At 40.7% G+C, this 12,727-nt stretch overlaps 1 protein-coding gene across 2 annotated transcripts in view; it reads right to left on the bottom strand.

Moving 5' to 3' along the window:
- The window catches only part of elp1 (elongator acetyltransferase complex subunit 1), a 68,634-nt gene that overhangs the window by 26,208 nt on the left and 29,699 nt on the right, over nucleotides 1-12,727 (bottom strand). For both annotated transcript variants that reach the window (XM_033018140.1, XM_033018141.1), the window contains exons 15-22: nucleotides 11,905-12,011; nucleotides 7,394-7,503; nucleotides 6,517-6,570; nucleotides 6,312-6,417; nucleotides 5,144-5,259; nucleotides 4,884-4,957; nucleotides 1,228-1,306; nucleotides 607-686 (exon numbers count right to left, since the gene is read on the bottom strand). In XM_033018140.1, the coding sequence (XP_032874031.1) occupies nucleotides 607-686; nucleotides 1,228-1,306; nucleotides 4,884-4,957; nucleotides 5,144-5,259; nucleotides 6,312-6,417; nucleotides 6,517-6,570; nucleotides 7,394-7,503; nucleotides 11,905-12,011 (726 nt within the window). The remainder of the gene's footprint in view (nucleotides 1-606; nucleotides 687-1,227; nucleotides 1,307-4,883; nucleotides 4,958-5,143; nucleotides 5,260-6,311; nucleotides 6,418-6,516; nucleotides 6,571-7,393; nucleotides 7,504-11,904; nucleotides 12,012-12,727) is intronic.

Below are 12,727 nucleotides of genomic sequence, written 5' to 3'. Positions count from 1 at the left end.
GATAATCTGAAGTTGATATAGATTTTGAAAAAGAAAAATTGATTTGCACTTAAATAACATCCAGATGGAACAAACAAAATAATTGTGGAAGTGAACTACTTGAAGAGTGTTCTCTTGTGAAATCAAGATATGTCAAGCATCATGGGACACATCTTGGCCCAGGAAAATGTGGAGGCTGAGGAGAGCAATAAGAGTAGTTATATGACAATAGGATCACGCATGGGAAATATTTGGGAGTTATGGTGGGGCTGTGGTGCAGTGTAATCAATGGCCAACAACAGCAGCATTTTCATTATGAAACTATAAGAACCCTTAAGTTCTGCCACTTCTGATAAGGTTATATTTAAAGTCTGCAATTAACAGTCAATATTTCGGACAATATCATTTGACTGCTGATGCATTATACGTCATATCTGGCCATAAAATTTGTGTTGACATCCCTAGAACTGTTAGAGGTACAGTCTTTTAAATGAGACTATTAACTAAGAGTATTGTTATTTATTTGAAGTTATCTCCAGGGTTCCATACCAATATCTATTCTGTAATATCACATACAAAATGTATTTGGTTTATCACATAAATGACTATGTTTAAAAGACAACTTACTTTAGTTCAGTCAGAAACAAGTTGATAGAATTTATGGAAGCGATCTGTTTCAGGAAGTTCTCCACATTTTCTAAAAAGACCTGAAGTTAACAGATTTGTTCGTAAACATAGACTGAAGCGACAAATAAAGCAATCTGAATCAAACTCGCAAACAATGTACAGCACATCTAAATCTTTATGTAAATCTTTATGTAAATTCTTTATGTAAATCAGTTGTGGAACAAAGTGGTGCACTTAAATGTGGCTCTCCAGCATGAACTAACATACAATGAACTGGTTCCTACTTTCACATTATGAAAATGGTTGATTGTGATAGAATCCACACAGCAAGTCTTAAACTAATCAATGATTCACATATGGCGGTTAAGTAACACTTCCATCATTTCTTTCAGAGAGAAAAAAGTGTAATTGCGTTTAACAGCTGAAAACTAATATTTTGAGAGTCACGGAACCAAATCAGTAGAAGGCATATGATTAAGGTCAACTCAATGGAAAATCAAAAATTTGACGTTGCTTTATTTATTTGTCACATATGCAACCGCACAGTGAAATTCTTTTCACATATTTACACAAATGAGTGCTGCCATTTCTAAAGTATGAAGATCTATCAAAAGTTCTCACCTTTGGATTGTGATCATAGATGAGATTGAGATTTATTCTCAGCTTTCTCATACATTCAAAGGCCTCCTTGAACTTTAACCTAAATAAAAGGAATGTAAAGATTGAAAATAGTTCAAAGAATAAAAGGTTCAAATTCCAAGGATTTTTCAAATTAGTCTTAAGGGCCTGTCCCACTTAGGCGATTTGTCAGCGGACTGCCGGCGACTGTCAAGTTCGCTGCACTCGCCTGAAAAAACGGAAAATGGAACGGCGAGTGAAGAGTGGAATACACACACACACACAAACACATCGCAAAGGCGGGTGCCAGGGAAAGCGGGGGAGCGCTGTCTGAAATTCACACGGTGCAAAGCCAAGGTGATACAGACACACACCGCGATGAACAGGAAGGTTAAGGCGGCTAGCACAGTGTACGGTAAGTCCTTTAAAAGAGGGGGGAGGGGAAGAAAGAGTGGAGACACTTTTAAGAAGCCAGACAACTTTTAATAAGCCAGAGAAACATTACCGGTCAGTTATCCTTAGTTCTGAAAACTCGTGCTTACGTTTTATTTCCCCAATGAGCCAATGAAAATGCCCTACTCTACTGCTTTTTATTTTAATTGCTGTTTTTTTCCCTTTTTCCTTCCGCCCACAATATTTAATATGTAAAAGAATATGTGATTTTGTTCCATTCTGTTTGTAGTTTGTTTGGTTGTTTGTCTTTTTGCACAAAGTCCGCGAGCATTGCCACTTTTTATTTCACTGCACATCTCGTATGTGTATGTGACGAATAAACTTGACTTGACAATCAGCAAAGGCGATTAACTAAAACTACCTACGACTACCTCGACTACCCACGACAACTGCACCTACGACAACGGGATTATCAATTTTCTCCATGGCGATCATGTTGAAAAATATGCGGCGACCATACTGAGGCCGCGACTAGTTCCCAGAATGCGAGAACTCCTCGCGACCATGAAGGAGACTCACCAGAGACCACCAGCGAGCATGTGGCGACCATGTGGCTATTATGAGGCGAGCGCAGAGTCTCCTGCACTCGCCTAAAAAGTCACCTAAGTGGGTCAGGCCCTTTACTGTATTAAAACAGTGAAACCTGGAAATCTGGATAGTGCCAAAACCAAGAAACCTATAAAGAACAAATTAATTGAAAATGCAAATAATACCTGTGCTACCTACAAATGATTTATCCGATACTCTTTCTCCATAGCTCTGCACATTTCCCAGTTCAAATAGCAGTTAATTTTTTGCACAGTTATTAATTGCTGCCCCGTCCCCTTCATGAGGTGCGTTTCAGATCATAATAAATTCATCTCTGCTGACTTTTCAGTCAATTGTCTTAAAACATGTCATCTGGATAACGACCTTTGTGCAAATGGAAACATCATAACTGACTAGAGCATTTAATAAAGGTGATAACCATTTTTAAACATTATTCTAACCATGAAACAATTCAACACACTAGCCTGTTTGGGTGATTCAAAATGCTTCAAAATGTTCATCACCTCTATTAAATTTTTCTTAAACATCCAGACGCTGGATGCACAGACTGGAATGTTTTCCATGCTGCAGGTGACCTCCACGACGTTACCGTTGCAGTGACGTCATACGTCAATTACTGCGTGGACCTATGCATACCACTCAAAAAAGTCAAACACTACAATAATAATAAACCGTGGTTTAACAAGGACATTAAAAAATTAAGAAAGGAGAAAAATTCAGCTCATCTGGCAGGAAACAAAGAACAATATATGGCTGCCAAATACAAACTGAGAACTGCTATAAGAAGAGCCAAATCCAATTATGCCACTAAACTAGAAGAACAAATCACTACTAGTGACACACGTTTCATCTGGAAAAAACTCCAAAACATGACGAACTACAAAAAGAAACCCACCCCCACACCTGACAGCGACAATCAGCTTCCTGATAAACTCAACTTTTTCTATGGGAGGTTTGAGCAGGCACCGGCTCCACCGCCATCTCCCCCCGACCCCATCCCTCCCCCCCCTTTCACCATCTACGAGGAGGAGGTGAGGAGCACCTTCAGGGGACTTAAGAGGAATAAAGCCCCCGGCCCAGATAACATCAGCCCCTCCGTTCTCCACCACTGCGCTGCGGAACTGGCTGGGGTTTTTACCAACATCTTCAACACCTCCCTCTGTCAAAGCTCAGTACCCAACTGCTTCAAAGAATCTATTATCATCCCGGTTCCCAAGACCAAGACCATCTCCAGCCTCAATGACTACAGACCCATTGCCTTGACATCGGCAGTCATGAAATCATTTGAGCGCATCATACTCAATCACCTGAAAACTGTCACCACCCCACTCATGGACCCATACCAATTTGCATACAGAGCCAACAGGTCAGTTGAGGACACCGTCAACTTAGCAACTCATCACATTCTGAACCACCTGGAGTCCGCAAACACATATGCCCGCATCCTGTTCGTGGATTTCAGCTCGGCATTCAATACAATAAACCCGGCCATACTGTTCAATAAATTACTGGACATGAACATTGACCCATGCATCTGTTACTGGATTCACAGCTTTCTCTGGAACAGGAAACAGAGGGTGAGGATCAACAATAATACATCCTCCCCTCTGTTCCTCAGTACAGGCACACCCCAAGGCTGTGTTCTCTCACCCTGGCTTTTCTCCCTTTACACAAATCAGCTCATATACCACCACAGCTCTGTCAACTTGTACAAGTACGCGGACGACTCAACCATCATAGGATTCATCACCAACAACCAAGAAACTGAATACCGTGCACAGGTCAACCAAGCAGTGACCAGGTGCACAGACCATGATCTCTTACTCAACTCATCAAAAACAAAAGAACTCATCATCGACCTAAGACGCCAGCCATCCCCCAAAACTCCTGTGCTCATTAAAGGTGAATCCATCTTCATCACTGACACTTTCAAACTCCTTGGAACCCACATCAGCAACAACCTCAAATGGAGGACAAACGCAGAACACATCTATGGAAAAGCCCAGCAAAGACTTTTCCATCTCCGACAGCTAAGGAAGTTCAGAGTAATGTCTCATCTCATGCTCCGCTTCTATACAGCCATCATCGAAAGCATCCTCACTTCATCCATCACAGTCTGGTTCGGCAGTCTCGACTCACTCTCCCGGAAGAAATTACAGCGCATCATAAACAGAGCATCCAAAATTATTGGCTTACCCCTACCATCCCTTGAATCACTTTACCACAAACGGACACTTCACAAAGCCCGCAAGATCATCTCTGACCCCACTCACCCTGCACACTATGCCTTTCAGCTACTGCCCTCTGGGAGGCGTTACAGGTCAATTGCCTCCAAAACAAACCGCTTCAAAAACAGTTTCATTCCCACTGCAATTAACTTTTTAAACTCTGTACGGTGAGGAAATACGAATAAGCATGGCCCTTATGTATTATGAAATGTGTCTGTTTGTATGTATATCTATGTTACAAGTTTAATGTTTGATGAAATGTTGGAACCTGTACCGAGCTGTACTCAAAACAAATTCCACCAGCCTGGCTGTGTGGTCATTAAAATACAATACAATACCAATTCCATTTTCTGAGAAGATCTATAAGTAGCAATGGTAGTGTCCAAAAATATCTTTCAACTCAGTAATGACTTTTGTTGGTGTACAAACCTGTCCAGGTATTTTCTGAGCTGGGCAAGTATTAACGCTCTGTGGTGAATAACTTCCAGATTTCCTCGTGGCATCTGCAGTGAATGGAAATGCATAATTTATTCTAAATAATAATCCAAACCCACCAAGATCTCTGCACTTTGAATTTTGGTTCCTTGTCAATTATTATTTAGCCACCATTGGCATTGTTCCTTCTGCAGACTGTGCCATAGTCGCTGAAGAGATTCCTTCCTACTCATTCTCGCAGTCCCACTGCTAACCTGTAGAACGAGTTTGGCATCCTGGGGTACCACAGTCACTATACGAGATCCTCTCTCCACTCTACGTACTGTTTCATCATTTGGCTGGGAGTCGGTACTTGAAAGATTCAGCAAAGCTGTTTGTAAAAAAAGTAAATTCCATCAGTAGATCATAAAACATTTAAAATATAATTTAAATAGCCAACAAAGGTGGAAATACAACAAACATCCACAAATTCATGAATAAGGGGTGCTTAGCAATTGTGCTTAACATAAACACAGTCAAGTAGCTAGGTGACATTTTCTCAGGTAATTTTAAATACATTTATGAAGTTAAGTTTATGAAGTTAAGTTATGCATGACTATCCCATAGGCACTATTTTACAGAGTGGCCATATTGAGACGATTTAACCCATTCTTAATTAATTTTGCCATATAACACCTTCGCCACCGTCTCTGAATGTTATGTTCACAATCCTAAGATTGTATTTGACTGTAACTCTCCCAACACAATAACAATCTGCTTCTAATCGCAGATGATCGCATATTTCTACCTTCTCCTCAGCTTGCCGGCCGATTAAACCTTCATATTTTCCTCGGTCACCTTTAATTTATATTATTTCAACCCTCTGCGGTATGATCACCTAAACTCAAAACTGGTAAAGCTCAGCTCCAGTCATCGCCTAGTTAATTTTAACATTGGTGGCATTGACAGGATCACTCCAGCTATCCATTTCATCTTTTAGGAGATAACTTTAAAAAATATGAATGACTTATTTTTCAGGCAGTGTTTAAATCTATTTATGATTCCACATCTCTCCAAACTCTTTCAGATTTGTAACTGACCCAGCTTCTTGCACATTATCTACCTATTGGAGGCCATTGGTTCATTCATTTGGTCAATTGTCAAATTTGCTCTACCATAGCCCTCTCTTTTAAGAATCTCCTTGAAACCTGCCCTATGGACTCAGTTTTTGTATCAGTCCAAGGCCCAATGTCAATCTTTTTTCCCTCAATTACATTCAATTTTTTTTCTTGCCAAAAGACATAATATAAACCTAAGCCACTATTTGCATAGATTTGCCTAATCAAAGGAAGCCCACAGGTTTATTTTTCTCCTTTGTAACAAACAACATTACTTCAAGAAGTCCCAGATACACACGGTTCTGTGGATAATTTATAAACTCACCTTTTAATGAAGTAGTCCTAAGATTGAGACAGCGACAAGTGTGTGAATGGGTTGTGAATAGCAGGAACTCATCATACACTATAAATGAAGTAACGTTGGAGGCTAGCTGTTCAGAAGAGAAACACCCCACAATAAAATTAACAGCATTTGCTTACTTCAATGTACAAAGAAAATAATTACTTTGAAAAGACACTGAAATTCTTACCTCAGACACATTAATAAAAAATCGAAATCTTTCTGTCAGACCCAATACCATTTCCTGGAGGAAGCAGGAAAAGGTAAACTCAACTTTGAAATCACCAGTTACCCAGCAAATGCCTCCACTGGTTCATGAAATTAGCTCAGACATAAAAAGTGTTTTGCCCTAACGTTACCTGATTTTGGATAGCAATTGGACCACTGCAGCTGGGCAGCAGAATGGATAACTGGAATATGGGGGAGTTGATGGGAAAGTAGGGAGAGGAAAATAGGATTTGTACAGGACTGGTGTAAATCACAATTTAAAGGTGGTGCAGATTGTGAGGATTGAAGTTTCCATTTGGGTGCCGCACGACATTACTCTAGGGTGGCACAGTGGTAGAGCTGCTACCTTACAGTGCCAGAGATCCAGGTTCTATTCTGACTATGGGTGCCTGTATGGTTTGTACGTTCTCACTGTGACCACGTGTGTTTTCACCGGGTGCTCCGGTTTCCTCCCACCCGCCAAAGACGTACAGGTCTGTAGGTTAATTGGGTTCAGTAACATGTCCCTAGTCTGTGAAGCATAGCGTCAGTGTACGGGGTGATCATTAGTCGGTGTGGACTCGGTGGGCGAAGGGCCTGTTTATGCACTATATCTCTAAAGTAAAGTAAACACTAAAGTCTTCGAAAAGGTAAATTGACAAAGGTTCTGCTCTATCGAGGTTGTCAAACTTATCTGAGTAGATGCCTAGGTGGTGCTAGATCAGATCTGACACTTGATATTCAGGCATCATGAATGCCCTTCAGCACAGGACTATAAATTGCATCTAGTGTCAATGGTCTGCACTTCAGCAGGAGGAGAGAGGACAGCAAAACAGGGCAAAATGGATGAACTTGCTTACCTCTCCTTCAATAGCACACAAAGCTATCTGAACACAAGGCTGAGAAAATTGTACTAAGCATCCATCAGCTGACCTCCATGGTTGGACACATGGCTCAGTGGACTCAGTATCTGAAACAAGACATTGAAATTCGATTAAACAACTACAGGAATTTTCACAGTGCCTTTAATTCCTAAAGCATTACAAATCACGCAATGACATGTTAGGATAGTGAACGAAAATCTTTGTCAGAAACTAAAGGTTTACATGGAACAACATAGAATATAGAAAAGTACAGCAGGGGAACAGGTCATTTGGTCCACAATATCTCTAAAGTAAAGTAAACACTAAAGTCTTCGAAAAGGTATTACAGCAGTGCTTTGGCAGGATAGATTAGAGGGCTCGTCTAGGGAGGCTATTTGGGTGGAACTGAGAAATGGGAAAGGGGTAGCAACACTTATAGGGGTGTATTATAGACCGCCAAATGGGGAGCGAGAATTGGAAGAGCAAATATGTAAGGAGATTGCAGATATTAGTAGTAAGCACAAGGTAGTGATTGTGGGAGATTTCAATTTTCCACACATAGACTGGGAAACACATTCTGTAAATGGGCTAAATGGGTTGGAGTTTGTAAAATGTGTGCAGGATAGTTTTTTGCAACAATACATAGAAGTACCTACTAGAGAAGGGGCAGTACTGGACCTCCTGTTAGGAAATGAGATGGGTCAGGTGGCAGAGGTATGCGTTGGGGAACAGTTCGGGTCCAGTGATCACAATACCATTAGTTTCAATATAATTATGGAGAGGGACAAAACTGGACCTAGGGTTGAGATTTTTGATTGGAGAAAGGCTAACTTTGAGGAGATGCAAAAGGATTTAAAAGGAGTAAATTGGGACAGTTTGTTTTATGGGAAAGATGTGGAAGAGAAATGGAGTACATTTAAAGGTGAAATTTTAAGAGTACAGAATCTTTATGTCCCTGTTCGGTTGAAAGGAAATCGTAAAAATTGTAAAGAGCCATGGTTTTCAAGGGAAATTGGACACTTGGTTCGGAAAAAGAGGGAGATCTACAATAGTTATAGGCAGCATGGAGTAAATGAGGTGCTTGAGGAGTATAAAGAATGTAAAAAGAATCTTAAGAAAGAAATTAGAAAAGCTAAAAGAAGATATGAGGTTGCTTTGGCAAGTAAGGTAAAAGTAAATCCGAAGGGTTTCTACCGCTATATTAATAGCAAAAGGATAACGAGGGATAAAATTGGTCCATTAGAGAGTCAGAGTGGCCAACTATCTGCAGAGCCAAAAGAGATGGGGGAGATATTGAACAGTTTATTTTCTTCGGTATTCACCAAGGAGAAGGATATTGAATTATGTGAGGTAAGGGAAACAAGTAGAGTAGCTATGGAAACTATGAGGATCAAAGAAGAGGAAGTACTGACACTTTTGAGAAATATAAAAGTGGATAAGTCTCCAGGTCCGGACAGGATATTCCCTAGGACATTGAGGGAAGTTAGTGTAGAAATAGCAGGGGCTATGGCAGAAATATTTCAAATGTCATTAGAAACGGGAATAGTGCCGGAGGATTGGCGTACTGCGCATGTTGTTCCATTGTTTAAAAAGGGGTCTAAGAGTAAACCTAGCAATTATAGACCTGTTAGTTTGACGTCAGTGGTGGGCAAATTAATGGAAAGAATACTTAGAGATAATATATATAAGCATCTGGATAAACAGGGTCTGATTAGGAACAGTCAACATGGATTTGTGCCTGGAAGGTCATGTTTAACTAATCTTCTTGAATTTTTTGAAGATGTTACTCGGGAAATTGATGAGGGTAAAGCAGTGGATGTTGTGTATATGGACTTCAGTAAGGCCTTTGACAAGGTTCCTCATGGAAGGTTGGTTAAGAAGGTTCAATGGTTGGGTATTAATGGTGGAGTAGCAAGATGGATTCAACAGTGGCTGAATGGGAGATGCCAGAGAGTAATGGTGGATGGTTGTTTGTCAGGTTGGAGGCCAGTGACGAGTGGGGTGCCACAGGGATCTGTGTTGGGTCCACTGTTGTTTGTCATGTACATCAATGATCTGGACGATGGTGTGGTAAATTGGATTAGTAAGTATGCAGATGATACTAAGATAGGTGGGGTTGCAGGTAATGAAGTAGAGTTTCAAAGTCTACAGAGAGATTTATGCCAGTTGGAAGAGTGGGCTGAAAGATGGCAGATGGAGTTTAATGCTGATAAGTGTGAGGTGCTACATCTTGGCAGGACAAATCAAAATAGGACGTACATGGTAAATGGTAGGGAATTGAAGAATGTAGGTGAACAGAGGGATCTGGGAATAACTGTGCACATTTCCCTGAAAGTGGAATCTCATGTAGATAGGGTGGTAAAGAAAGCTTTTGGTGTGCTGGCCTTTATAAATCAGAGCATTGAGTATAGAAGTTGGGATGTAATGTTAAAATTGTACAAGGCATTGGTGAGGCCAATTCTGGAGTATGGTGTACAATTTTGGTCGCCTAATTATAGGAAGGATGTCAACAAAATAGAGAGAGTACAGAGGAGATTTACTAGAATGTTGCCTGGGTTTCAGCAACTAAGTTACAGAGAAAGGTTGAACAAGTTAGGGCTTTATTCTTTGGAGCGCAGAAGGTTAAGGGGGGACTTGATAGAGGTTTTTAAAATGATGAGAGGGATAGACAGAGTTGACGTGGAAAAGCTTTTCCCACTGAGAGTAGGGAAGATTCAAACAAGGGGACATGACTTGAGAATTAAGGGACTGAAGTTTAGGGGTAACATGAGGGGGAACTTCTTTACTCAGAGAGTGGTAGCTGTGTGGAATGAGCTTCCAGTGAAGGTGGTGGAGGCAGGTTCATTTTTATCATTTAAAAATAAATTGGATAGTTATATAGATGGGAAAGGAATGGAGGGTTATGGTCTGAGCGCAGGTATATGGGACTAGGGGAGATTATGTGTTCGGCACGGACTAGAAGGGTCGAGATGGCCTGTTTCCGTGCTGTAATTGTTATATGGTTATATGGTTAATGTGTGTGCTGAACATGATACCAAGATAAACTAGACTCATCTGCCTGCACATGATCCATATGTCTCCATTCCCTGCATATCTATGTGCCTAACTGAAAGCCTTTTGAACACCATTATTGTGTCTGCCTCCACCACTACCCCTGGCAGTGTGATCCAGGCACCCTGTGTTTTTTTTACCCTCTGTCAAAAAACTTGTCTTGCACATCTCTCTTAAAGAAGGGTATCAACCTTCTGTCTGTCTGACCCACTGAGTTACTCCAGCTTTTTGTGTCCATCTTCCTTTAAACTTTGTGTGTAGGAAAGAACTGCAGATGTACAAAGTGCGTGTGAGGTGTCTTGGACATAGATAGGGATGGAGTCGAGGTATGTGGAAATCAATTTGGTGGGACATGAACAAGTAGAAACAATAGGTCTGCCAGAATTGTGGATTGATGAAGAGGCGTGTGAGGTTTCGACCCGAAAAGTCACCCATTCCTTCTCTCCAGAGATGCTGCCTGTCCCGCTGAGTTACTCCAGCATTTTGTGTCTACCTTCCTTTAAACTTTGATCCTTTCACCTAAAAGATATGCTCTTTTACTTTGAAATTTAGGTAAGTCGAAAAGAGAAGTGGAGATTTAGGGAGAAAATTCAATGAATGCGCTCAAAATTCTCATCTTGCTCAAATGTTTCTGAATTTCTTCCTCATATGAAAACATTCTCCCTGTGTGTACTTTCAAAAACCATTCTCATTTTAAGAACCACAACCTGTCTGCCGTCTCTTTACAAGGCAAAAGAATCCCAGACGACTCATTATTTCATGAAAAGCTGATTTTTGAAATTACTCTGCTAAGGATGGAGTGTCCCACCCTGTGGAAACCATAAGGAGATGTTTACGGTTGATCTCTCCTTGGGATTATTTTTCATTGCAAAATCAAGTTAAAAAGTTCATGTCATAGGAGCAGAATTAAACCATTCAATCATGGTTGATCTATCTTTCCCTCTCAACTCCATTCTCCTGCCTTCTCCCCGATATCTTTGACACTCTTACAAGAACTTATCAATCTCCGCTTTAAAAACACCCAATGGTTTGTCCTCCACCGCCGTGAATTCTACAGATTTACCACACTCTGACAGAAGAAATTCATCTGCATCTTCTATCTAAAGGTATATCCTTTTATTCTGAGACTGCGCCCTCTGGTCCTAGACTCTCCCACTAGCGGAAACATCCTCTGCACATCTACTGTATCCAGGCCTTTCACTATTCCGTAAGTTTCAATGAGGTTCCCCCTCATCCTTCTAAACTCCAGCAATAAAAACGCAGAGCCGTCAAACGCTCATCTGATGTTCACCCAATTCACCCTTTAGTCTAGGCCTTTGTGACAAAGCCACCACGTCTTTACACATATTCCTCTGCCCCCCCCCCCCCATCAGAATGACACCTTCAAAGATATTGCTGCGGAATAATGAAAGCATCAGTCAAGATCAATTTAAATGTTTGAGTAGGAATATACAAACCCCACAGGTATCTTAGAATTTGTCCATTAGAGAGTTCCAAGGCAACAGTCTGTGTCTTATGGTTGTGGCACAAGTTGGTAATCTGCCTATCAACAGTTACGGGAGTCCTGGAACAAATAAGAACCCAAAATGGTGAAAATAGTTATAACATACTGCAAAGTCATCTTCAAGTTCAAGATTAGAAACTAGAATTGTGCAAAACATGATTGCACAATAGCAGCTAAAACACAAACTAGTTAAAGCAACAATATACAAACAGAGACACAAGGAACTCCAGTTGCTGGAATCATGTGCAAAAAAACCGCTGGAGGAATCAGTGGGTCAGGCAGCATATGGATTAAAATTGACATTTTTGGGTCAAGCCTTCATCTGGACTGAAAGTAGAGGAAATATAGAAATATAGCTACACACATCAACGGAAGGGTCATTTGTACACCTTCATTGACAAATTTTAGTACTATTGATTTATTTAAGGGGCACAGATAAAGATTATTGCACAACATGGTAAACATAGAAACATAGAAAATAGGTGCAGGAGTAGGCCATTCGGCCCTTCGAGCCTGCACCGCCATTCAATATGATCATGGCTGATCATCCAACTCAGTAGCCTTCTCTCCATACCCCCTGATACCTTTAGCCACAAGGGCCACATCTAACTCCCTCTTAAATATAGCCAGTGAACTGGCCTCAACTACCTTCTGTGGCAGAGAATTCCAGAGATTCACCACTATGTGTGAAAATAACTTGACATGAGCAAAACTAAATCTGTGTAGAAAATTAAGAGAACAATGGAAACCAAACAACTATAAACAAACAACTACAA

The sequence above is a fragment of the Amblyraja radiata genome, chromosome 3 (genome assembly GCF_010909765.2).
Source record: "Amblyraja radiata isolate CabotCenter1 chromosome 3, sAmbRad1.1.pri, whole genome shotgun sequence".
Classification (NCBI taxonomy): domain Eukaryota; kingdom Metazoa; phylum Chordata; class Chondrichthyes; order Rajiformes; family Rajidae; genus Amblyraja; species Amblyraja radiata.
Note: the sequence above shows the minus strand (reverse complement) of the source record. Positions and strands in the feature narration are given on the sequence as shown.